The 27,350-nt window shown below is 39.6% G+C and overlaps 1 protein-coding gene across 3 annotated transcripts in view; it reads right to left on the bottom strand.

The window, feature by feature from the left end:
* KDM4C (lysine demethylase 4C) overlaps positions 1 to 27,350 on the bottom strand; it is a 390,883-nt gene that overhangs the window by 273,808 nt on the left and 89,725 nt on the right. For 2 of the 3 annotated variants that reach the window (XM_005605001.4, XM_070248476.1), the window contains exons 5-6: positions 26,787 to 26,980; positions 7,055 to 7,104 (exon numbers count right to left, since the gene is read on the bottom strand). In XM_005605001.4, coding sequence (XP_005605058.2) covers positions 7,055 to 7,104; positions 26,787 to 26,980 — 244 coding nt within the window. The remainder of the gene's footprint in view (positions 1 to 7,054; positions 7,105 to 26,786; positions 26,981 to 27,350) is intronic. The other variant, XM_070248477.1, reaches the window with a different exon arrangement.

Raw genomic sequence — 27,350 nt, 5'->3', positions numbered from 1 at the left:
ATTTCACTTCCTTCAGATATATACCCAGAAATGGAATTGCTGGATCATATGGTAGTTCTGTTTTTTTAAGGAATCTCTATACTGTTTTCCATAGTGGCTCTCCTCACTGGATTCTTATGTGAAACCAATGAGATAATTCACAAAAAACTTAGCCATAGTCAAGAGGTGGAAACCACCTGGCTATCCATCAACTGATAAATGGATGAAGAGAATGTGGTATACCCATACAATGAAACATTCATCAGCCATAAAAAAGAATGAAGTATTGATACATGCTATAACACGGAAAACACGCTAAGTGAAAGAAACCAGACACAAAAGGTCTGGTTGACCTTTTGATTCCATGTATATGAAACATCCAAAACAGTAAATACATAGACAGAAAGCAAACTAGTAGTTTCCAGGGTCTGGGGAGGGGCAGAAGAGGAGGGACAATAACTGATTAATAGATACAGGGTTTCCTTTTGGGGTGATGAAAAGGTCTTGAAACTGGACTGGGGTGTGGTTGCACAATGTGAATATACTAAATGCCACTGAATTATACACTTTGAAATGGTTAGTGGTTTATTTTATGTTATGTGAATTTCAACTCAATTAAAAAGAAAACCTACTGGTATATTTGACACATAACAACATTCAATGAATAGTAGCCATTATTAATACCCCTATTACTCATTTCCACCCTATTGACTCTAGTCATCATGTCAGTTCAAAGAATCTTCCTATTCTACCACCTCTGCAGTATGCTAGCTGAGAAGCTGGATCACAGGCCCAGGAGACCTAGAGAGCCAACTGGGAAGTTGCCGTAAAAGGTCAATGGTTACGGAGCCTTAAAATCATCTCATTCCCATGGGCCTTATGATCCAAAACAAGCAGTTCTGGTCAAAAGTAACTAACTTCTCTCCCCAACAAGAGTTCTAACAGTCAAGCACAACTTAGATTTGACTATATTGATTCAATTGTCTTTTTATTTTTCTTTGTTAAGATATTATACAGTGGCAAACAAGCAAAGATGGTCTTCGGAACCATTCTTCCAATCCAAACAATATGTCAGAGGGATGAAAGACTACCAATGATGAGGAGTATGTACTCCAGAGATGCCAATAGGGTCCTGAAACCCTAAAAGCATCCCACAATAACCTTTGCTAAGACTGCCAAAGTACTGCTGGGAGTTCTACAGCAATGAGAAGTGTAGATTCCCATAAGCCTTCTTAAGGACCAGGTGCTGTAAGCATCCAAAGGATGTCCTGAATTCACTGTAACATATGTGAGAAGCACTATTCTAAATGACAGTAATGAGACACAAAGTCAACATATTGTATAATCCCACTTTAATGACACTCTAGAAAAGATAAAACTGGGGCCAGGCTGGTGGTGTAGTGGTTAAGTTTGCATGCTCTGCTTCGGTGGCCTGGGGTTCACGGGTTCATGGGGTTGGATCCCAGATGCAGATCACTCATCAAGCCATGCTGTGGCAGTGCCCCACATACAAATTAGAGGAAGACTGGCACAGATGTTAGCTGAGAGCCAATCTTCCTCACCAAAAAAAGAAAAGAAGAAGAAGAAGAAAGAAAGAAAGAAAGAAAAGGTAAAACTATAGGACAGAAATCAGATTAGTGGTTGCCAGTGACTCGGGGGAGGGATTAACTGCAAAAGGGCAGGAGATAACTTTCTTGAGGTACTGGAAATGTTCCATATCTTCATAATGGTGGTGGTTGCAGCCCTGAATACAGTTGCCAAAACTCACTGAATTTAAAAGTGGTGAATTTTACAGTACAAGTGCATTTTACTTCAATAAACCTGACCCTTAAGAGTCAATACATATTTTTAAATTGTTTTAGAAATAGAGCGGATATGCTCTAAAAATAATGTGTTCTTTCCTTTGGATGAAAATTTCTCCAAACTGTCAACCGGTTTACATTTTCTAATATAACAGCTATTACTAACTAAGGAATTCTTTTTAAATTCCAATGTCATATGATTCAAACACGAACATATGCTATTGCTATTAAATCACCAAAAGTTTCAGCCATGGAAAAAGATTTGAAAATCAAAGTTTAGTAACAGTTTCCATGGGTATACAATCACTAGATTAGAGAAGCTGAAATTAGTTATTAACCACTTAGGAAAGAAAGGAAGAGAGGAAAGAAAGGAAGAAAGGGAAGAAAGGAAGGAGGAAAGGTGGAGAAATCAGACATGTAGAATGTATTTCCACTCTAGCAACAGATTTTGATAAAGACAATTTCATTTGCATATAACTGAAATTTAACCAGGGATGCTTTGATACAGTTTTTATAAGGCTTTTGCAATATTCATATAACTGAAATGAGGCTGAAAAAATATAGCAAACATAGAAACAAATTGTAAGGAAAAGAACACAGAAAAAGGATATAGAAGGATGGCTTCTGTGGGAAATGCTTTTAGATGTATTTGACTTACACATGAAATTTCTTTTATTTTTTATTTTTAAAAAATATTCCCTAGCGGCTTCTTGCTCTTCTGACTCTTTTTTTTTTTTTAAAGATTGGCACCTGAACTAACATCTGTTGCCAATCTTTTTTACTTCTTCTTCTTCTTCTCCCCAAAGCCCCCCAGTACATAGTTGCATATTCCAGTTGCAGGTCCTTCTGGTTGTGCTATGTGGGATGCCGCCTCAGCATGGCCTGATGAGCGGTGTTATGTCAGCACCGAGGATCCAATCCAGCAAAACCTTGGGCTGCCAAAGCAGAGCATGCGAACTTAACCACTTGGCCACGGGGTCGGCCCCTACATGGAATTTCTTAAAAAGCTTATTCAGGAAAAGAACCAATGAGCTACATTATGTGGGGAGAAACCTGGTGATTTTTATCTCCATTCCTCCTTAAGAGGTCAACATTAGAGGTTTAAGCTACAGTTGGTCTCTCTGCTTCCTACTCTTCATGGAGTAAGTACTTACTTAGGGTTGGATAGAAAATTATCCCATTGCAGGCTTCACTCTGCTCTAAGTATCCCATAATCTACCAATATCTCTACTGGTAGAGAGACAGCTCCGTAGAGCTGTCTGGGAGGAGTGCCAGGAGAAATTCACACTGATCCTGGAATCGAGAAGGATGGTGGCTCTCCTAAACAACTCTCTTATATTTATCTCCTGAACACAGTGCACTGTGTAAGGGACAAGTTCTTTCCATTTCAAGCTGGTTCACAGAACACTTAATGAGTTAAAATTTTCACCCAATTTAACAGGTATATGGGTCATTACACATGGTTTTTTACGGCATTCCTGAGACCCTTTGTTTGAGTTCCCTCTTCCCCTCCTTTGGCATAACACATGGGCCACACATGCACAGGTCACCCAGGACTCCTCAGACCAAACACTGTGGGCTTAGACAGGTCACAGTCAAGCTAACCAGGACTTTTCTGGCTCAGCTTGCACCCCACAAAATCCAAGAACTCTTCATTTCCCTCCGTAAGAATTCCTTCCTGCTAGCTGGCATTTCCTTCCTGAATTCTTCCTCCTCATCCTCTGCTGTCACTTCTCAGAATAGTTTTTCACCTCACATTCGAATTATGCTAGCTTGGCGTATGTTATGGATTTTGTCCAATGTCTAAAATCCTAGTAGGAATACGGCCAGATACTAAATGTTCAAAAACATAAACATGGACAACGATATGTGGCATCAAAGTATGAGGAAATAAGGTTTAGGGATTGTTCACCGTCCTTAATCCAACTTGGCTGATAGTAAGATGAAAATAAACATACCCTGACACACCACACATTGATTGCCATGCCTAAGGCATGAGTTAGGCATGAAGACAGAAAACATCATCACTGCACTTCTCCCTTTTTTATGGCTTAGGGGGCCCCTTAAAATTGATTATTTATAATCAGGGGTATTTTATTTATTAGCCTTTCAAAACCAGGAATTTTAATATGATATTTTCAGACCATCAGCTAAATGAATGCTTAAGGGAATAACGTATTTATCATTTTGAGAGCTGATAAAAGTACATTTTCCTACCTTCTAAGACAGAGGTATGAGACAGGTCAATTTAGAATCTGTTCATAAAATGAAAATGACTTGTTATTTATTGCTACTCTTCTAGTCTCTTGACAGCAACGGTTCATAATCTCTTTTGGACCAAACCTTCTTAAGGGATTTGATGATGGCTTCCCAGAAATCCACATACATGCCCAACTTCAAATATAATTTCAGAGTCCACAGACTGCCTGCATCCCACCCACAGACCCTTGTTCGCCTCCTGGGGCAGGAATCCCTGCAAATCAGGCTGAGACTCTCTGCTCCCCAGGCTTCAACTCAACATTACTAGTCATTTAAAGAAAAAGAAAAACCACAAACACACCCACACGAAAAATAACCATTTAAAAAAACATGAACTAAATCAATCCTTCATAATAATGATTCTTCTGTTCCTTTTTGCTGAATGTTGCTTTTTTAATAAGTCAAAAGTAAAACACTTGTTACAAGTAAATATAAGGATCTAAAAGAAGCAATTTATTCACTTCTATCATACTGTCATTTGAAACAAGATTCTTGCTGAACATTCACACTTCTAAAATCAGCTGCACGAAGTCCTAACTCACAAAACCAAAATTTTGACCAGAGTAAATTATCTCCAATTATTTTTAAATACTAGCTTTTCATTCACAATAAGAGACCCATAGAAGACAGTCCACAGAAATTTTTTTGCCATTCGCAGTTTACTTTTATCCATATTTTGCTTAACTTAATAGAACAGCAAAGATATTGTCTTATTTCTAAAATAGATGAGATTTAGACATTCTAAAAACCGAAAATGTTCAAAACTGTTATTCATGACTTAACATTATACTTCTATTCTCCTTTATACTTCCCATTCAATTGTATCAAACCAAAAATTAGAAAGAATGCAATGGCATTATAGGCAAACATAACAAGTATAAAACCTGCAACAATTCACTTGAGATTTTTTATTACATTTATGTCTACATAATATTGAAAAAAAATCTGTATAAATGAGAAAGCAGCTGAAGGGCAAAATCAAACTCCTGACTTTATTAGATGCAGGCCTAACGTCTTTCAGATAAAATATTTGTAGGTGCCATAGTCAATCAAGATTTCAATAGAAACCAAAGATGAAAGCATTCATGCATAAAAGGCAAGTATGATAATTATGATGTGCAGACAAGATAATGGAAAATATCCGAGGCTGCTTTTCATTTTATGTATCAAGTGCCTCCTTGACCTAGACATCCTACGATGCTCCATCACATTTACTGCATTATTTTATCATTTTAATTATTAGCAGAATTCAATTAATTTGGCTGGCACCTGGTCAACGGATGGGAATCCTCCACTGTCTTATAGGGTCTTTTCCTTGTGAAATCTCTCAAAATAATGCTGCAAAACAGTTTTGAACAAACATGCAATTGAGTTTAAAGTTCTCCTTCATCCTTCAAGATTATTAACCTCTTACTAATTAAACAAATGGCACCCATCTTCCTGCGATGTCATTTTCAGCCTGTTTACGTCAAAGTGTTTACAGACAGCTTATAGCAGAAATCTTAGCGTGCAGCTCCATTTTAAAAGTTCTCCGGTGGGGAGAAAATAGAATAAAAGACGGTGGAATAATTATTATAGAGAAGAGGCTAGTTCAGCATACAGATTTAGCACAAAGTCCACTGCCTGTGTATTTAAGGATTATGATAATCATTTTCTAAGCTGTGCTCTAATCTATTATCCAGAACCAGGATTCATCCACCTTAATATTCATGAAAATAGTCCCTAACAAAGTTCAAGATTACAATTACATTGCTAATATTACTATAATGTATTACATTATAAAAACACTAAGGCTTTATGGTTATCAGCCTGCCATAATTATAATAATGCTTCTTACAAATGTGATCCTATAACTGTTCCTTCTAATACTCTTCTATAATTTGGGGGAAAGCAACTTTTACATGTCATTAACAATTTCTGTTCAGAACTGTCAAGTCAAAGAATGGGGTTACTCAGTGTCCCCATTTCATTATTAAATGGAAGTATACATAATGCAGGGACAAAATTCCCTTCCTACCAGAAGGCGAACTTAACATACCAATGAAACTTAGATCAGCAACTGACCAAAAGGGCAATGCTGGCTGAGGATTCACTCCTGGATAAAGGCAAAATGCCTTATCTTCAGTTGTCACTCAAATGGAACTCCACTTTCCTCTGGAAATAAGCCACTACAAGCCTACTTCTTCCTTGGTAAGGGTAGCTAGCAAAACAGAAGATGAGATTGGCAGGGGGTGAATCTGAGTCTCCTCCGCTGTGAAGTAAATGAGGGCAAGGCTGCCTGGCACATCTTTAAGGCAGAGAAGAAAAGAGGAAGGCACTCTCTGCAGACAGAACTGAGTACAGTGTGAAACCATCAACAAAGCTTCCAGAAAAATTCTTCAATCTGGCCCTTAAGAATATGGACGAAGTCATAAAAAATTAAAATTAAAAATCCCAGTAAAGTATGTTTAATTTTGCCAGTCTAAGAAAGCATACAATCTCATGCTTATCCAGTTACCTGGGAGCATTCACCTTCATACTTCCATAAGGGCACTCCCAGGCCCAGGGGACAAAACAAGACCCGGGAGTCAGAAGGAGAGTTAACACAACCCTTTAGTAAAACGATACAACCACATGAAAAGTACTCATAAAACATCAGCACCCAGAGCTGCAGCATCAGTAGTCTTTGGAATTTATCTCAAGTATGCAACTTAAAACAAGGAAAAATATTATTGGCACAATGATGTTAAATGCATTATATAAAAGAGCAAAAAATCTGGAAATAACCAAAATAGGTTAAGCACAATCACTTGCTAAAATACCAAGCAGCTAACTAAAATAATCATGAAGATTATGCAACAGTGAAAAATATTCACACATTAACGTCAAAAAAAACTTTAAATTGTTCAATTAGACAAAAATTTAAAAGCCAACCACTTGAAAAGAAAAATATTAACACAGTAACCATCTACATTATAAAAATACTTCAAAAACAAAGAACTTATCTAGATGAGAAACACAGAAAGCAAGTTTACCTTGAGCTAGTCTTTCAAGTCGTTTTCCATGCTCCGGGGGTATAGCATACCTAAAATTTCAAAAATAAATAAAAATTTTAGGTTTATGATAGTCCAGCTAGTATCCTAAGGACATCTATTACTAAATAATGTCATATAAAAATAACTTAAAGCCATACTCCACTTAGATGAACTGACTAGAGATTAGAAAACCAATCATAGTATCGGATGCCTTGGACGCTGGACAGAAGAAAACTAAACTTATAAATTACCTGTATCAATACCCCAGCTCACCGTCCCAATCATGTTTTACAGATTATGGAACAAAGGCCCAGGGCCAGTAAACTGCTTGGACAAGGGGGCAACTAGCCACAGCAGGGAGACTAGAACCTCTCTCCCATCACCCAGCACCCCAGCAATCCAGGAATATTTTTGCTTGTATGCTTTTTGTTCTTAAGAGAAGCTGGGGTTTTGGGGGGTGTTTTTTAACCTTTTTAAATGTGTTTATTGAGAAGAAGGATAGAATACAAACTTACTATAACAACATTTATATTTCCGCCAAACCTGTCTAAGAGCATTGTAATTTTCAAATAGATTTTAAATTAAAAATTACCAGCCATAAAAAAAGTTCATGATTATGTGACTTTTAAAATCTTGATTACAGAAAAAATAATTTCATCCTTGAAGAACAGAAATACTCATTTCTAGTTCCTGCTGTTTTCAAAAGTGAAATACTTCAACTTATTTGCTATGAACTTACTAACAAATTTTAAAAAATAATCTCACAATAGACCACACAAATACTAAATTTTATAGGCAATTTTAATGAGTAAATTTAAGGATATTAAAAATAAGAGTAAATGATCATGTTTTAAGTAAAAATTATATGTTATTCTTAAGACTTATTTGCTATGTTTATGAGCTCAATATAGTAAGTACAAGTTACTTTTTACTAAAATAACTTTTCTAATTTTACCTAACACCACACTTGGTTGCATTTAATGCCACTAACAACATATGCAAAATTTAATTGGATCCAATGTAACTAGGCAATTCTCTCAAAGAAAATTCATCCATATATCCTGTTCCTTAAGGCATCGTTAATGAAATTATTCCAACTGAATAGGGAAGATAAAATTTTAGCATAACTAAATGACAATCACCCAATGTATATTTATACACTGGCTATTTCTTACCAGTTTTTAATGCCTAGTTCATATCACCAAATATACTCAGAAATGGAAAAGCACATATATCTATGCCCCAGATAAGAGGGTCACCTCCCCCATAACATACATACACACACGCACAGGCATGCACACATCTAAGAAGCATATGCTTGAATGCAACGGGTTGGATGTGGATGGAATTATGTATCCAGACTCACTTTTCTGAAAAATTGGCATCAAAATTAAAGCTCATTAATCTGAAGTTCAACCATCTGTTCACAGAAAACATAAAGTATACATAAACATAAATATATACATAAATGAAAATAAAAGAATAAAGAATATCTTTGACATAGTCTTTCAATTAGTCCTCACAACAACTCTATGACAAAATGACATAGCCAACGCTTAGTAAAGCTCTCTTCTTAAAGGGTTCTAGTGAAACCTCTCTGGGGGCTAATCAGCAGAAAGACTTTCTCCAGACATTATACATGTAACATAAATTCTTTAAATTGGACACATAACTACAAGGCACTGAGTGTGTCCCCTTGATGCAGCTTGCCCTTCAGATCACTAAGGTGTAACTGACCATGACAGGCTCCCCACCTTCTGTTGTATCCTTCCAAACTACTCTCCATGGTGTGCTAAAGTCATCTCTGCGCAAACTACTGCGCAGCTGCTCGTGACAAAGCCCTGGGCCTTCAGTGGCCGGCTGTGAGCTGAAAGATAGAAGCCAACTCCTGTGCAGAGCACACAGACCTGCTACAATCTTACACGTCTTCAGTTTTATCTACTGGCCACTGCCCCAGTCAAATCCTGCTCTCTGGCTTTACCAAACCACTTGAAGCTCCTTCTAGTGCCCTTGTGATTTCACACCTGCACTCTTTTCCATTCCCTCTTTCTGGCTTCATATGCTCTTACCAGCCCTGTGCAGTCAACAAAAACACCCGCTCTTTTTTCCAAGCTCCGCCTGAGTCACCCCCAGGGAGAGCTCTCCACTCCCTCTTCTACTATATCAACTACACAGAATACAGGCCTCCACCGTGGCACTCAGAATTTAATTTTTTTACCTTTCTGCCTCTGATCTCCTCTCAAGCTCCCTAGGAACAAAACATCGGCTGAGCATATGCTCAGGAAGGGCTTGCTGACTTTTGTTACACTCAAATGATGACTCAAGTTCCTTGCTCCTCCAGGATGAAAGATGTGGAGGAGAGGAAGGATACAGGAAGAAGGAAAAAATCACAAAAGTGGGAAATGGGAAGAAGGGGTAAGTATTGATATAAGCCAATACCTCATTTCCTGACTATAGGGTCAGCCTGGCATACTCAGGATCGACTGCTGCCAGCCTCAACTTCCTGATCTGTTCAAATGTCAATTTCAATCAAAACTTCCTCTCTCCCAGGACTTAAGCTTTATCTCCCAGGACCATACATTTTTAGCATGGTCTCCCCATTTTGCCTTGCCTTCTCTTCATTCCCCCTGGATCTTACCCAGGGCTATAATACACAGAACGTCCATGGGCTGTGAAGGACAAAGTGTGCTCAAGGGAGATGGGCAGGGCTAGGGTGCTTGATTTCCACTTAAATGACAGGGGAAAAATAATTTCCCAATATAACTGCCCTAAAAATTTAGCTCCTATGAATGTAGCAGCCAGCACACAAAAAAATCATCTAATTCCTTTATAAAAAGGAAAAAAACGAGTAATCAATACAAGTCAACCAGTAAAAGGTTCCAACTTCATAAGAATGTTAATATTTTTCATCTAAACAATTTAAAAAATCAGTATAAGCCACTCTCAGACTACAGCTGAAACAGAATGCCCTCAAAGAGGGCAAATCATAGGGGAAAAGGCCCTTTAAAAAAACCTGAATCACTAGTATGCTTTTAAGCAGTTTGAGGTCCTGCTGCTCTGCTAACATCAAAGGTTTCGTTAATTTCTGCTTGACACACTACAACTTCATGGAAAACATTAAGCAGTTCTCAACTATTCTTTTTAAACAACAGCATAAAAATACTGCCTGTCTGCCCACTCATCTGACCCTTTCCCATCAGTATTTTTAGTCATGATTATCTCTTCTGCTTTAAAAAAAAAAAAAAAAGAAAAGAAAACCTTTTCTGAGTCCTCATCCTGCTAGATCCAGCCGCTTTCTCTTCTTCCCTTTCCACACACTGCTCCCAGAGCTTGCCACATCTTTTACTCCCACTCACCCTGGAGTCCGGCACAACCTGGATCCTGTTTCCATCATTCTCAACATAACTGTTTGGACAAAGGTTGCCACATCTTTTAACCTTTATCTACTTTGTCCTGTCTGGAATTTTCAACTAGTTCTGTGAAACACTCATTTCTCTTAGGTTTCATGACCCAACTCACTTCCAGAAGGTTTCCTACCTTCTGCTCTTGCCAAATCTACCTTCTGGCTGCCTGCCGGTCCCCAGGGCTCCATGTTTCAGTGCTGCCACATTTTTCCCTGAGGGAACCATCTTTACTTAGGCTTCAAGATCCTCCATACGCTGCTGAACCGTATTCTCCACTCCACACATCTCTTGAGCTCCAAACCTCTAAAACCACCCAGCTATGAAACAAACCCAACTGGCAGCCCTAGGACATAATTGTCCAATCTGTCCTCCGTCATCTTCCCGACAGACCTGCTTCTCCTCCAGAGTGCCCCACCCAACCCACCACCCAGAAGTGTGGGAGCTGTCTGTGGCCGCGCTCCCCTTACTGAACAATCCCTAAGTTTTATGTGTTCTACCTTTTACTTGTTCAAGAGAGGTCTCGTGAATCTGCCTACGTTTCTCTATCCCCCTTGCCACCACCTTAGTCCGGGCCACCACTCTCTGTCACACACATTACTAGTCACCCTGCCTCAAGCCTTGCCCTCTCCGGTCCAGGTAGCCCAATCAGATCGCCTCGCTTTCCTTTCCTGCTTCAAGTCTATCTAGCAGGAAGAACTGGTGACTAAGTAGAGGCGAGCTGGAGGGCCGGTATGTAGAGTGGTTTGTTACAGACAATTAGTGACCTCAGTCAGAGAAGTCCTAGTTGCATGACCCTGACCACCTCCTAGACGTTTCTGTGAAAGTATCCCATCACTTCAAAAGTCTCAAGATATACAAGATCCTATTTCCCCCTTTCAGCTGGTTCTCTCTCCTAGCATTCCTATTTCAGTTCACAGCTCTACTTTCCCCTAGCCTTCCAAACGGGAACTATTAGAGTCACCTCTTCTTTATTTCTGACCCTCTCTGCTCCCACTGCCAGTCACAGGTTCCACCCACTCTACAGCCTCAAAACCTCACATCACCTCGGTTTCAACCCTGATCTGCCCCGCAGCTAGATAACCATCACAACTGAACTCTGCCTGCACCTCCCTGCCAGCAATAGTCCTCATTTCACTATCGTAGCATGAAAACCTTTGTTCCTTCCTGCCTGGCTGTCAAGCTTCCCACAAGTGAGCCCCGGCCTTAAATATCCATGGTCCACTCTCAACAGGCTGGACTATGAATTACTCTCTCATTCACATGGGCTTTGACCTGACTCCTCACCTCAAACAGCCCTCTCCGTTCCACTTCAAATCCCAACCTCCCAAGCCCTTCCCAGCTTCCGCCTCCTCTTTAAAGCTTTGACCATATAAAGCTCAGCAACCTCTCCTCACCGCTTTTCCTCCTCCCAGAGCCTTTCTGTTCTATTTTTCATATAGCATTTATCATCTACCACTTTCCACAGCTAGCTGCTGTTTGGTGTGCATAAATCACTTTTGCCTGGATAGGCACAGAGTTCTGTGAGGGAGAGAATGCCTACCACAACCCAGAAATTTTCACATGAATTATCCTTTTTAACCCACCCTGTATATCAGTGCCTGGTTCACACCAGGCACTCCATCATGTGCCACCACTGCTCAGTTATGCAGCTAGTTCCTAACTCGTGGAGGATATAAACGCGTCTCACACTTATTTGTATCCTTTAAAAACCACCAAAGAAGATGCCTTCCATTGTATACCCTCAAGTACATACTGGTTTGTTTAAATTATTAATTGTTCACTTAACCTTTAGGACAGTGTTTTGGTTTCAGATATAATAAATACTGCCACCAGTTCTGCTAACATTAAGAAACTATGAATCACTAATGAACTATGAACATGCTAATTTAGATATTTACAGGGTGATGTTTTATCTAAAATCAGAGTCTTTTATGAGATAAAAAAAAGATCTAATTTGAAGGCCAAGGGAAACAGAATAATCCCTCTAAGCACATCTTTGGGTTGTTTACTCAAAGAATTGACCTAAAATGATGATGTCCTGGTGGTTATAATATCTTTAATACTATCTTTAACTGAATAATATCAGACTGACATTTCAAATTGTCAGTAGGTAAAGCTGTATTTTTCAGAACATATTAGATCCATTTCTCTGATTCAGGTTTTCTCTATGAACTGCCTTTCTCTTGGCAAGATATGCTCAGTCCATTAGTCCATTAGAAGTGTTTACCAGCACTTCTCAAAGGGCAACTCCTATTTCTCAACTCACTCCCTCAAAGTCTCCCTAATTTCTTTTGGGAACTCTGGGGCTGATACAATGGGCTCAGAAAAGAATGTTCTCAGCTTCCCCGCTGCCTATACCTCTGTCACTGTGCTGTCGCATGTGGCTGCATGGGTCCCTCTGTCACTAACAGGTCCTGCTGGCGCCTCCCCCTGGTCCAGCTTCCACCCACCCTGGGACATCTGAGCAGTCTTACCAAGCCCAGGTCTTAGAGGGGAGAGCCTTCCAGGTCCATACCTGCTCAGGCAGGTCAGCCCCAAACCAGGGCTCCGTTTACTCCCTTCCTCTAGCCAGGTCTGTGTGTGAAGCAGCCCTTTCCTCCTTTGCTTATATTTCTTCTTCTGCTTCTTGCTGTTTTGCTCACAGTCACTTCCTCTGAAAAGTCAAGCTCAAATCCCCTAGGACAGTTTTCTGACAGACAGCAACTCTAAACTGACCCTCCCCTCTTTTACTGGCATAAGCTTGCGCGCCTGACCTGCTCTCTACAGTTACTAAACAGTTGAAAGCTCAGTGAAAAGAACAGCTGACCAATAAATATGATTATAGCTCATGACAGCTACCACTTACAGAGCATTTGTAACACGCCAGACCTTGTGCCAAGATCCTGTAATGCAAGTTCTACTACTAAGGCCGCCGTTCACCCATGAGGAAACCAAGGCTTGTGGGGATTAGCTTGCTTGAGCAAGAAGGATAACAGAGCTGGCACCCAACGCTGCACCTATCTGACTCCACAGGCCAGGAGCCGCTCTCCAGCCCCACCTGCACCTCTGCTTCCTAATCAATCACCACGAAGACGCCAACCGGAAGGAAGTGACAGGGGCTAACAAGCCCATTCCTCCCCAAGGACAAACCCACCCTTTACAATGACCACTGCTATCACTGGAGGGTGATCCAACTTTTGGAAGGAAAAGTTTTCTGCCTGCTAACAGACCAAATTTTCAATATTCATACAGAAGACTTCTCATAGCTGTCTTTCTTACCTTTACCCACTATTAAAACGCACAACTGAAAAAAAAAAAGAATCACTAGCTTTTCAAACTAAACTTACGGTATGTACCAAGCAAAAGACAATGGCAGTTTAAATAAAATGCAGATATAAAGAACAAAGCCATTACACCACTACTCAAGTTTGTCTTTGGTTCTTGTTACAAAAATCTTCATGAATCAAAAAGTGAAGTACCTATATTATACTTCACAAAACTCAGTATTTCTGAAGTAGTTAATTTACAATATACTTTCTAATCAAGGTATATTCCTAATTGTGTCAAAAAGAAGGCTGAACAACTGTAGTTTGTTGGGGGGTTTTTTGAGGAAGATTAGCCCTGAGCTAACATCTGCTGCCAATCCTTTTTTTTTTTTTTTTTTTTTTTGCTGAGGAAGACCGGTCCTGAGCAAACATCTGTGCCCATCTTCCTCTACTTTATATGTGGGATGCCTGCCACAGCATGGCTTCACAAGTGGTGCATAGCTCCACACCTAGGATCCAAACCAGCCAACCCTGGGCTGCCGAAGCAGAACGTAAGAACTTAACTGCTGCGCCACCAGGCCAGCCCCAACCGTAGATTTTATATGTGTGATTATGTTACATTTTCACATTACTGATGACGTTAACGAGTTTTAATATTTGCACATTTATTAAAGTTTAAGCATTAATATTTTAAATTATGAAGTCTCATTAGTTAACTGTGGAAAACAGAAGATTGTTACTTCATCTTCAGTTCTTAAAACAGATGACTGTGAGAAACTGAAAGTGTGACTGGAGGGGATGCTTAGGTAAGTGCCCAGCCCCTACTTCCAGATGCACCCTCACTGCCTTCACCAGAGGGAGGCTCCTCACCCCACATCATAGTCACCCAACGTCATGCTCCCTCCCCCAAGATCATGCCCCCTGGAGAGGGAGGGGATGGTGGCCCATATGCAATGAATGGTCCCCATCTGAGTATAAAGGTGTGGGGCCCTCTTGCCTCCATTCAGGCAATTCTGAAAGGCCTTGCCAGCTCCAGAGCTGCCCAGGGCTCTACTGCAGTTTAACTTCCCTTCTGCCCTGTCCTGCATTCCTCCCTCCCACAAGTGCTGTTTCTGGAACACTACCCAAGACACCTCTGCACACAAATCTGAGCCTCAGAGTCGACTTTCCTGAGCAGCCCAAGCTACAACAAACAACTACAGTGAACGTGTTTGTAAGCAGGTGTCACTTAAGCATCAGATCTGAAAATACAAGGTGGGTGTCTCTAACTATGGCCTGGAGGACGAGGTGTTTGAGCTGATGCCTTACAAGATACCAGGTAAAAAGCCCCGGAGAAAAAGAATTCGGCCAGAGCTTAGCACCACCCTTATGCCATCTGTGGCCCATGTCCTGACAGAACTTTTAGATGAAAAAGAGAAACTCTAGCAGCCACATCTGCAGACAGGGATAAGTGAGGAAACTGCAGTGAGAGAAAAAGTCCTAACAAGAAGGGAGTTTCAGTGAATAACCAAGCATTGTAAATATAAGCAAGTTCTTTGTAATCCGGGATTCAAATACACTTCAGTATCCATACACATGTAAATTAATATCCTGAGATTTTTATTTATAATTAGAAAAATTAATGTTACTTTTTACCTAAAATCATTATTATAAAAATTAGTAAGACAATAACTACACAAACTTGATTTTTGAAAAATAATATATTTCATATTACCTAATCTAATGAATATTTTTTAAGTTTTAAGGGTGTCCTACACAGTATTAATGGGATTTTTTCCTCTTGAAAGAAAAAAGATATTATGAATTATTAGTTAATATCAACTATGGACAACATAAACAAAATCTTCACTTCTTAATACTGGCCTCTCCAAAATACTCAACAGATAACAGTAGTAAAGTGGTTTTTCGAGTACTAGATAGATGAACAAGTGATTTTCAAACTGTTTCCCATGGCCCCCGGGGCCTCAGGGTTTCTGGAAGGAGCTGGTGAGGGACAGCGTGCCACCACACACACTTCAGCCAGGTCAGCTCTGCCTTTATTCATATATTGATCTTCGGAAGAAACTTGCATTTATGGAAAGTTTGAAAACTTCTGTGTTAGTCCAGCGTTTTCCAGAGTAGGGACGCATCACAGAAAATATTTTTTCTGGTTTATGCGCGAGTATACTGAATAAGATTCAGATTCTACGTAAGATTTGGATTCAACTAAAATTTTGCTAAGAACAAGGGTTCTGTTACTGCTAGAAGATAAGGGAGGTGCGGAGGTGCTCAAAGCTCTACATCTAGACGGTAAGCTTCGTGAAGACAATCCTGTCTGGTTCACCATGGTATCACCAGTGCCTAGCCCAGTACCTGACAGTGCTCAATAAATATTTACTGAACAAATATTTAGAAGGAAACAAACAAAAACAAAAATCACCAAACATAGGATCAAGTATTAATAAAACAGAAAAAAATGCCATTTCAAGAAGAATCTTAAATATAGTAACTTGAAAAATAGGTAATAAACAAAAAGCATGCCCATTAAGAAGTCCCTGTCAAAAATCTTCCAAAGCCAAATCTCCCAAAAAAAAAAAAACAATCTTCCTTATAATAGAAATCTGCTAAGGACAGTATCCTTTCCAAGTGATCATTTGTTCAAACGATAATTACACCATCCACAAATAAGATCCAGAGGCTTCACGGGCTGCACTACAATTGGCTTACAGAGTTCCACCACAATTAACTCCCACAAAGTACTGACACATTTTCAAGATTTCCTGTGACTGAAGTTTGATCTTCAATGGAAAACTACCTACTCAGCTTCTTTACAGCTGGAACCCTCTTTGAGAACTGAGAGGCCTTCAAAAGCACACATTACACAAAGCAACCAAGCTACCCAGACGTAACTCCAGCAACACGCGAAACAAACAAAAGGTACATAGCCTTAAATTTTAAAAAACAGTGAATGGTCACATTCCTGCCAACACTAAATAACGTCAATCTTCTTCATTAGGTAGGCAGAGAGGTAACTTATAGCTGAAGACAAGGCAGGCAATCCACCTAATTCAAGTCCTTTTTGATGTATAATGCCTTCCCAAAGAATGTTCACTTTTTTTTTTTTTTTTTTTTTTACCACACTTCAAGGAAGATTATTAAATGCACTTTTTTCCCTCTGATCAGAAAATCATTCGGGCCGGCCAGGTGGTATAGTGGTTAAATTAAGTTCACGCGCTCCGCTTCAGCAGCTCGGTTTCACAGGTTTGGATCCCAGCATAGACCTACACACCACTCATCAAGCCACGCTGCAGTGACATCCCATATACAAAAGTAGAGGAAAACTGGCACAGACGTAGGCTCAGGAACAATCGGCCTCAAGCAAAAAGAGGAAGACTGGCAATGGATCTTAGCTCAGGTCAATCTTCCTTACCCAAAAAAAAAAAAAAAAAGAGGAAGACTGGCAACAGATGTTAGCTCAGGGCAAATCTTCATCAGAAAAAATAAAGAAAAAAAATTTTAAAACAAAGAAAATCATTTCAGAGATCACGCAACTGGATGCTAAGTTCCCAGAAATATATGTTAGAAAATAACAATCCAGGAGCTTTAGGCATGAGTCCTCAAATAAAGAAACTACTTCTGGAGCCCCCACAAATAAGTAGTTATTTGGAAGAAGGGAAGAAGGAATGGACTCATAGCAATTGACTACATTAAATTTGGAGTGTATCGTCTATGGATTTCTCTTAGGCAAGCTATCAAATCTGTTATTATCACAGATAATCAAAATATAGTAGTGTGTCTACAAATTTCTAACAAACAGTTTTTTTTGTTACTTCTAAAATTTCCTATACATCAGGCCAATTCTACTCAAGACATACACAGGATGCATGACTATATAATTTTATAGGCTAATTTTGTAATATTTACCCACAAGAAACCAAAGAGTATTATAAAAAGACCAATAAAGACTCAAAGAAGCATGAAGCTGTATATATATATATATATATTTATATATATATATGATAAATGAGTTAGCAGATAAAAACACTCTGCTTCAGCAACTAACCAGGCCCGTGAGGCTGTTGTGATGCCTGGCCCCACAAAGGTGCCAGAGTGCTGCCTTGAAGAGGATGCAAGTCTCGTGGAGGAGAAAAAACCAAAACACCCAAATCAATTAAAGCAGAGTTCTAAGAGAACAGAACATACTAGAGTGGTAAAACTGACTATTAGATATATAACATATAAATCACAAGAAAAGACAGCAATGTTGGTTCAAGTAGTCAGAAAAAACTTACAAATTACAGATTCTTTAGTTTCGAGTACAGTGTATAGATTTCTTTCCGCCAACTGCCTATTCTTTGGGTAAAAGTTACCCATCAATTGCTAGAAATGCTTTTACAACAAGTTATACAAGCATACATTTTAATAACTTAAATATCCTAAAAATACACACACACACACACACACACACACACACACACACACACACACACATTGCATCTTAAGGAAATATCCCCACAGGACATTTTTTCAAACCTTACAGAAAACGAATGAAGAGCCAGTGGGGTAATTCAATTAGGCTTCCTAAGACTTTAAGCAAATACTTGAACATCTATTTGAGCCTTTTCTGGGCCTTCTAGATCCGTGGGAGACATCGGGTTTTATTCCCCTTGTGCAGCATATTTCAGGTAACAGCCCTCTCGTTCTTACGGGGAATTTTCTCGCCCAAACACAAACATGTAACTCTAATGGGTGCTGGCACTCCTCATGCCTCTGCCACACCACCACAGAGGCAAGGCCGTGACCCAAGCCAGGACAATCATAATACCTTCCTACTCTTGGCCTCAGTGCCTCATCCAAGAGATTGGCATAGGACCCAAGCCAGGAAAATCCATGGTTCATTCCCAGACAGGGCAGCTTTCCTTTCTGGTGATACAGCTAGGAACACATGAGCCAGGGGGAAAATGAGGGCAACACACAAAGAGAAGTGGGGCCCAGGATCCAACACACCTGGCAACTTCCAAGGTTCCAGATGTTCTGGCCATGCATAGCTACATGAGCCAATTAAATTCTCCTTTTTGGCTAAACTAGTTCATATTGAGTTTCCATCTCAAGAAGCCAAGACAATCTCAACGAAATATTCTCAACCCAGAGAAATCCAAGACAGACATCATTTTTAAAATGGATTAAAATAGATTCCAAATAACATAAGGAAATGCATGAAAATTAATCAAACTAAAAATTAGTTGGCCTGTGATACTGGAAACCATGGAGCATCGTGTTATAGCCTTCAGAAGCTGGGCTCAAATTCTGCCTCCCTGGTCCCCATCCCAGCTGTTCTTATCTGATAGGTTTGACAGACAAAAGCACTCATCATTTGACAGGGGCACACTAACTTTTTCCAAAGCTTCACTGAAGAGGACAGAATCTAAATAGATGTCTAACTGAAGAATTGCCACCTGTTCTCTAGAGGGAGACAAAATCCTCAAGGTAAAACTCATTCTTTCTAAAATGTGGGGTTTTATTTCAGACTTGGAGTAGATTTCCCAGCGGAATATCTAAAGAACAGATCTGAAGTGCCCAGCAAATACAGCTGGGCCTGTGGTTTCTCCCACTCTCACCTCCAATGGTGCCCCTTCCCCATAACCTCTATTGATTATCACAAGATTAGGAGGGCTGGCACCGTGGCCAAGTGGTTAAGTTCGCGTGTTCTGCTGCAGGCAGCCCAGTGTTTCCTTGGTCCGAATCCTGCGCGTGGACATGGCACTGCTCATCAAACCACGCTGAGGCAGCGTCCCACATGCCACAACTATAAGGACCCACAACGAAGAATATACAACTGTGTACCAGGGGGCTTCGGGGAGAAGAAGGAAAAAATAAAATCTTTAAAAAAAAAAAAATATATTAGAATCCAGCCACTGTTTACTCTTCTGGAAATCTTCTCTCTTATGCCATAGTTCTGTCCAAAATATAAGAGGTATGTTCCTCTTTTGGTTCTGCAGAAAATCTCATTAAAAGAAAGTTGATGGTGTAAAAAAAGGAAAATAGGCACTTTCTTCTTGCCTCTTCCTTCATCTTTACTCTGTCCTTTTCTCTTTAAATCTATGAAAAGAGTCACACAAGTAAGAGTTCAAATCCCAGCTGCAAAACCCACTATTCACTAGATAAAGCACTTAGGGCTGGAAGCCAGTCTCAGAGTCCTCCGTTTAAAAATGGGGCAAGGACACAGCTACTTCTATCTGTCGCCTGCATTACCCGCGATGATTTCGTAAAGCGATCAGCACAGTTCTTGACATACACAAATGACGTCACTAAAGAAATGGAGTCACCAAAGACAAACAACACACTTCACGCCTCCAGTCAAGCCCCTCTCCTTGAAAAGTAAGCTCACGAGGAATGAACACATTTGGGGTCATAGAAGGAACATTCATAAACCTATTTGCAAGCCTACCTGTAGAAGTGCAATCCCTATATGCGTGAGTCAAATAATTTTTGCAAAACAAATATTAAATAATATATATTTTCTACAAAGTGCTACCTAAACTGTAAGATTAAACAGCCTGAAAAAGAGGGGAAAAGATATGGGGAAAAAAGATAAGCCAGGCAACATAATTAGTGAACTACCACATCTGCCACAGTAATTCGCAAGGCTAACAGCACTAAGGCTTGTTTTCCATGAGCTACAGGGCAAATAAATTTGCATCAACCTTCTGATTTTTCCCTAAGAGTTATGGATTGGATTTAGCAATTTCTCTTCATTTGAAGGGGCTTCTGTGGTTCTTATAGGTGGTGGCGGTCGCTTACCTAAAAGAGTAGCAACAAGAAAATAACAGGCACCCTGAAGGAATTCACAAACGCCTGCTCTGCTTATCAGGGGTATTAAGAGTACTCAATTAATCTAAGTTTAGAGTTCCCGTAGGAACCCCACACTTACCAATCAGTTAATGAAAAGGCATCATATCTCTTCACTGCAGGGGAAAGAGTGAGATTTACTTTCAAAAGTGCAAACGCTAGACCTCACTGATGCTTCCCTGAGGGAACTCTGCTGAGCAGGAGTTTATGGGACTCACCGGACGTGTGCCAGTGTGGTTGTGTTTATCTCCAAGTCAGGCTCAGGTCTAAGTAAACTACGATCCATTTGAGCAATAAAAGTTTTTGCTACCAGTTATCCTTCCTAGAAATATAGCGAGCAGCTGAGTACAAAATTAATACCATACTTTTTGGGTATATTTCCAATTTCTTAAACCTTTCTTAACAACATTATCTTAAAAGTTATACATAGATATGCCTAAAAATAATCAGAATAATGTAAGCAGTTAATTTTGATAAGACTTCAATAAAGAAGTATTTATACAAGTCTATTTTTCTTATTTAGAGGGCAAATTTCTCTAGGAAGAGTAATTAAAACCAGAAACAAACCACTCTTAATTCTAAGACTATTTTTTCTATACAAACCATCAAAAGGACATAGCTTTTACCATTATCCAATTTTTGGATAATTTATCCAATTAGTCTTAACATCTGCAATTAGAATATATTAATGAGTCTGAACTTACTAAATAGCTAAGTTTCCAAGTAGGGGTTAGTACCGTGGGTTGCTAATTCAATATATCATTAAATAGTATCAAGCTGTCCAATCCCTAAAGTAAGGTTCCATATTAGGTGTTAAAGGAAAAAACCTCAGTAACGAATTCCTTCGGTAAGGCTGTTCCTTTAACACATATTTATTGAGTACCTACTGGGTAGCAGGATCACGCCAGACACTGTGCCAGGCACTGGAGAAGTGCCAGTAAACAAGCCTAACAGGGTTCCCCACTCTGGGATCTCACATTCTGATGGAGAAGACGTATATTAAACATGTTTAGGTCAATTTGAGACCATAAAACTTGTTTGTTCTTTTAAAAAGTAAGACTTGAATGCTAAAATTCAATAAAAATCAAATATCTATTTATAAGTAAACAGCTTCTCCTCTACTCCAAGAAGAAAGGAAGAGGAAAAAGAGGAAAAAGGAGTAGGCATGACATGGGAAGGAGAGAATGGAGGGCAGGAGAGATGAAGACAGACCCGGACAGGAGAATCTGATCTCCCGGACTGAGCCATGCTTCCAGCTGATCAGAACTACATACACTGGCAAATAGTCTTTTTGCTTAAATTGGGTTCCTATCGTTTAGAACCAAGAATCCTTGTTAATTTAAGATCTATTAGGTCTTACATATAAATCATGCAATATATATTTGTTCAATGAGATGTCAAAACCTATTGAGCACGGAGGATATGCCAGGAGCTGTGCTATATCCTTTGTACACAGTATTTTATTTAATCCACACAACTACCTCAAAACCATCTGAGTGTTTCAGAAGAGGAAATGGAGGCAAGGAGGTTATACAATAACTGCCCAAGGTCACATACTCAGTAAAAACTAATGCCAGAACTCAAAACACACACTCTGGTGCAAAAACCTGTGCTCTGAAATACCACACAACAATAAACAAATGATGTACGAAAAAGCACTGAACTAAATTTATATCTGTCCTGAATAATACGACTCTTCTTATTACCACACAACATTTTTACAAAATCTCACAGTTTGCTGAACAAAATTTAACCAAGTCCAAAATGCTACAGCCTATCCTTATTTTTTCTAAAAACATCCAGGAGAAACTTCTTTCCTAATTTTACACCTTTTCAGAGCTTAAGACATGTCCTCTTAACCCTCATCTCTCTCGCTCTCTACAGAGTAAATCTGAAAGTCTCTTATCATCCACTGCGTTTGGACACGGTCTCGGAAAGAAGGATTCAAGGCACCATCTAAATTCTATATCCGCCAGCAATTAAGCACTCTCACACATGATGCTTGGAAGGGAGAATTATATTTTATTTATCCTTGAAACTCCCACTCTGTTATATACAGACACATCATGCTAAGTTTAGGCTTTAAGTAACTACTATGACCAAAAAATGATTTACTTTCACAAGGTTCTTAAAATAATGGTAATTAGGAATATTTGGATAGCAGTTTATGAAGCTCTTTTACACAGAGTAGCTCCCTGGACCCTCCTGGCAATCCTCTAAGCAGACAGAATAAATCACACCTCCATTTGGCAGTTAAAGACACTCACGATGAAAGGAACAGAGTGATTCGCCCTAAGTCATTCAGCTGGTAAGTGACTGATTGGGATTTTAAAACAGGTCTTCTGGTTCCAAAGTCAATATTCATTCCAAGAAAACAGATACTTTACCACCAACTGCCAAAGCAGTTTTCTATCTGCTTACTTTAAGCATTCTTTTTCCCTTAAACCTTTATGCCAGAAACATTTAAATAAACCATCAGCTCCTCTAAAGTCTCTTGAGTGTGAACCTGAGGTCATGAACACTTACTCGCAACATGTGCCACACAGAGGGCCCAGAAAAGTATGTCTTGGGGCTTCCACCTGGAGCTGTGCGTATCTGCAGCTACGCAGAAATCTCAGAAAACTTGGTGTTCTTAATAGTTACATTTTAGACAAGAATCTTTGCAAAATGTTCTATATATTTCCTTGTCTGTCCTTAAACAGATTGATCCAAAACAATTTAATACTTTTCCTGACTCAAAACAAGAATTATTAACAGAGCATCAATCCTATGGCCAGGCTCTATATTTGCTGATGACTGAAAGCAAAGAAACACAGACCCCCAACTTCAAGGCAGGCACAGGAAAGGGGTGGGGTGGGGGCTGGCCACAACCACTTGAAAGGTGCAAAAACAGATGTCTAAGGTAGGGGGAGTACATGGTCCAGAAAGTCTTCAGGCAAAATCTAAGGGATGCATGTGCAGAGGAGAGAAGTGGAGACAGAAGTAAGAAGGGAATCTAGGCAGTCTTTGCAATAATCATACCCAGAACTTGGTGTCTGAGTGTAGAACTGAAGAAGAAGAAGTTGAAGTTCAATGCCAGCCCATAAGACAAGAGAGGAGGAAGACCACTGTCAGGGTCAGAGAGGTCAAGCACGGGAGAGGGCACTCCTGGAAAAGAGTAAAGGCAACTGACCCAGAGAGAGCTCAACAAGGAGAGCACACAGGAAAAGGAAATCGGTGCCTGCATACGCATGCACACACACCACCTGATGTCACCCAGTCACTCTCTCATTTTGTAAAGTAAAAATATTCCTAAGGTTCTCATCACAAATCACAGAATCAGCACATTGGAGATCATCCTGATTAACCTTGTCATTTCTGTGGGTCAGGAAATGGGGGCTCTCAGAAGCACAGTTATTTGTCCAAAGCCAGACACCTGAGTAGCAGAAGAGGGACTCGAGCCCTGATCGCTTGCTGGTCCCTGGAGTCGAAGCTCTGCCACACACACTGGCCACCTCCCAGTATTTACGTGAATTTGTATCACTTCTACCACCCTTCAAAGCTCACCTCAAATATATGATGGTGATTACTAAAATGAACTCCAATGATAATAGAGTTTACCTCAAAATCTTTTATGCTGAGCTAATATAATCTTTCATAAGTCTACTAGGAAATATCCTTGGAGTCATTTACATCACTCTGTTCCCACAGTAGTTATCTCAGAAAATGGAATGGAGATTACCTGTCATAACTCACCGCTGTGTTTTATTATTTTATCACTATAAACGATGGTCAAGGTTAAAGATAATAGAGATATTATAAATCTACCTTTAATGTATTTAACAGAGTCTATATGCTTAATAATTAATAGAGTAATTAAATGTGGAAAATATACATGCAGGAAGGAAGAAATACTTCGCAAACTGGCAAAATTATTCTCACTTATGAACAGTCATGTTCTTTCCCAATGACACGAGGCTCTAGAATCAGTCTTACCCCTGACCAGAATATTCTCCCCTAAGTGATTTTTAGGAAGACATAATCCATCTAGAAGACAGGGTGGAAAAAAATCATCTTTCTTTCTCCCGTTTTTTTTTTTTTAGGTGAGGAAGATCATCGTTGAGCTAACATCTGTGCCAATCTTCCTGTATTTTGTATGTGGGATGCTGCCACAGCATGGCTTGATGAGCTGGGATCCATACCCGCAAACCCTGGGCCACCGAAGTGAAGCACACAAACTTAACCACTATGCCACTGGGCCAGCCTCTCATCTTTCTTAATAAGAAAGCAAAGACTTCATCTAAACTCCTCTAATACTAAAAACTCAAACTAATGTGCCAGGAATTCTCAGTAATTAATATCTAACAAATCTCCAGAAAAGTTTTGCTACTAGCTTTTCAGATTTCTTAAGGGAAATATAGTTACCTATAACTAGATTTCACCAACATACTGAACTTATCCATTTCATTTAATTCTTTTTTTTTTAAGATTTTATTTTTCTGTTTTCTCCCCAAAGCCCCCTGGTACATAGTTGTATACTTTTAGTTGTGGGTCCTTCTAGTTGTGGTATGTGGGATGCCACCTCAGCGTGGCCTGATGAGCGGTGCCATGTCCTCGCCCAGGATCTGACCCTGCAAAACCCTGGGCTGCCGAAGTGGAGTGTGCGAACCTAACCACTTGGGCATGGGGCTGGCCTCCTCCATTTCATTTAATTTTATCCACACTGAAAGTGAGTGTCAGAAAGAGCATGGAGATAACTATGCAGCTGAGAAACTGCCCAGGAGCCTATGCGTTGTTTAAAATATTTCTCCAAGTCTCTAAAAACTATGTCCCTAAAGTACTGAAGAATGACATTCCAACAGACTTTATAGTGGTGTTGAAGAAATATAACAAACAGAAACCCACAGGGACTAAAGTGTATGCTCACAACTGGCCCTCAGTAAACACTTGTATAATGAACAATCCCATCACACCACTCTGTCACAGAGCCTCTCTAGGCCCTAGAACACCGATTAAAAATGCTTAAGCTTGATTTATTCCATTAAGAGAGCAGAATGCTAAGAATTTATCAAATGCAACATGCAAGTAAAACACCTCTAAAATAAGTTTAACAGCTTCTCACTAACTTGTTTAGCTCACATAATTCCCTGCCTGAGTTTCTCTTGTATGTCCTAAGAAGTCTGCCCTTACATCTAAAATTTTCCTTCCAATTAAATGTCATTTCTGATGATTAGGAAGTTTTGCTATATTTGAATTTTTTGGAGAAAGCTTATAACTTCACACTTCACCAAATGATAAAACCTCAGTGGCAAGATGGGGATAGAAATTATACATTGTATCTCAACACCTGAGCAGCAGGAGAATCTGAAAGAGGCCGTTATCTTTAAACTGGACACAAGAAAGCCAGCAGGCTGGCACAAGCACATGAAGAGCATCCTATCGTGTTTACAACCATCAGAAGCAGGGTATTTCCTGGGTTGTCATGTTGATGCTTCATATGCATCTGCCTGTGTGTCATCCTGCATGTACATGCACTATAGAAAACAGAACCAATACCTAAATTCTCCTACGACTAAAACCCATGAAAACAAGTTCAAAACATGAAACTAGCTAACCACAAAGGATACCATAGTGACCAACAGACTAATAATTACAAATGTGTAGTGAATGTACTATATGATGCATTTTATAGGGCATTAAATCTTAAAATCACTGCTCAGAGAGATGAGGAAAGAGGCTCACAAACACAGGAAACTGCAAGTTAAGGACACATATTAACATTAACTTAGTCTTTTCCCCATGCCCATCATCCAAAGAGCAATAATAGGCCTCCTGATTCATCCCTCCTCTCCCGTTAGCCAGCATGTACTAAATGGAACTTGTCATTTATTTCGAGGAGGCTGGACCAGAAGATCATTAACATTACTCGGTACTCTACATCCAGGAAGTCAACTTCACTTCTAAGTACCTCCAGTGTACCTTCCAACAAATGCTCAGAGAAGTAAAGATGCCTAACAAATTCTTAGAGACTAAAATATCTACCCATGGCCCGCAGAATGGTGTGCAGGCAACTCTAGATATACGAGTCACCACCAGCTTTATGGTTTTGAGCAAAACCCTGGGCAGAGTAGAAGACAATTATTACAGTCAAAAACTTTCTTACAGCTCATATAAATCTGAATCCATCAGACAAAGGAAAAAAAATCCTCTTCAGTAGGTTCCTATTGCCCAAATTTCAAAACTCCAAAGCAAATGAATATTAAACATGTAACTTGCCAAGACTTGGGCTCTCCAAAGTGGAGATAATTAATGCTGTAGAGGTCCATATCCTCGGTGTGCCAAGCGAATGTGGTTTTCCACATGCCAAAATAGAGATAAGGGGTGTTTACACCCTCAATAGAAATACCGCACTCTTCCTCAACCACATCCAAGACCGTATTTAGGCGAGCTATGTTCCATTCATCCACACCCTGGAACCAGGAAAGAGAGAAAAAAAAATCAAACATTAATAAACTAATAAAGATAACATTTCCTAATCAAACCATCATCTGCCAAAATTATTACACTGTATATTTTAATTCACTTAGAAACGAAAAATAAAGCAATCATTATTTAAGAGACATACATATATATTTGTATATATCCATTATTACTTATCCAAGATTACTACCAGCATAATGTGATCCTATATAAATTATTAGTATAAAATTATACCAAATAACTCCCTGATTCCCAACGGGAATGTAATCTAAGACCCCACTCCCCACTCACTGTTAGCAAAAAATCATGATCTGGAGTGTGCTTGCCATCTTTGGCACACCTTCTTGTTTTAGGGGGTTT

Source organism: Equus caballus, chromosome 23 (genome assembly GCF_041296265.1).
Source record: "Equus caballus isolate H_3958 breed thoroughbred chromosome 23, TB-T2T, whole genome shotgun sequence".
NCBI classification, from domain to species: Eukaryota; Metazoa; Chordata; class Mammalia; order Perissodactyla; family Equidae; genus Equus; species Equus caballus.
The sequence above is the reverse complement of the archived record's forward strand: the minus strand, read 5'-3'. Positions and strand labels throughout refer to the sequence as shown.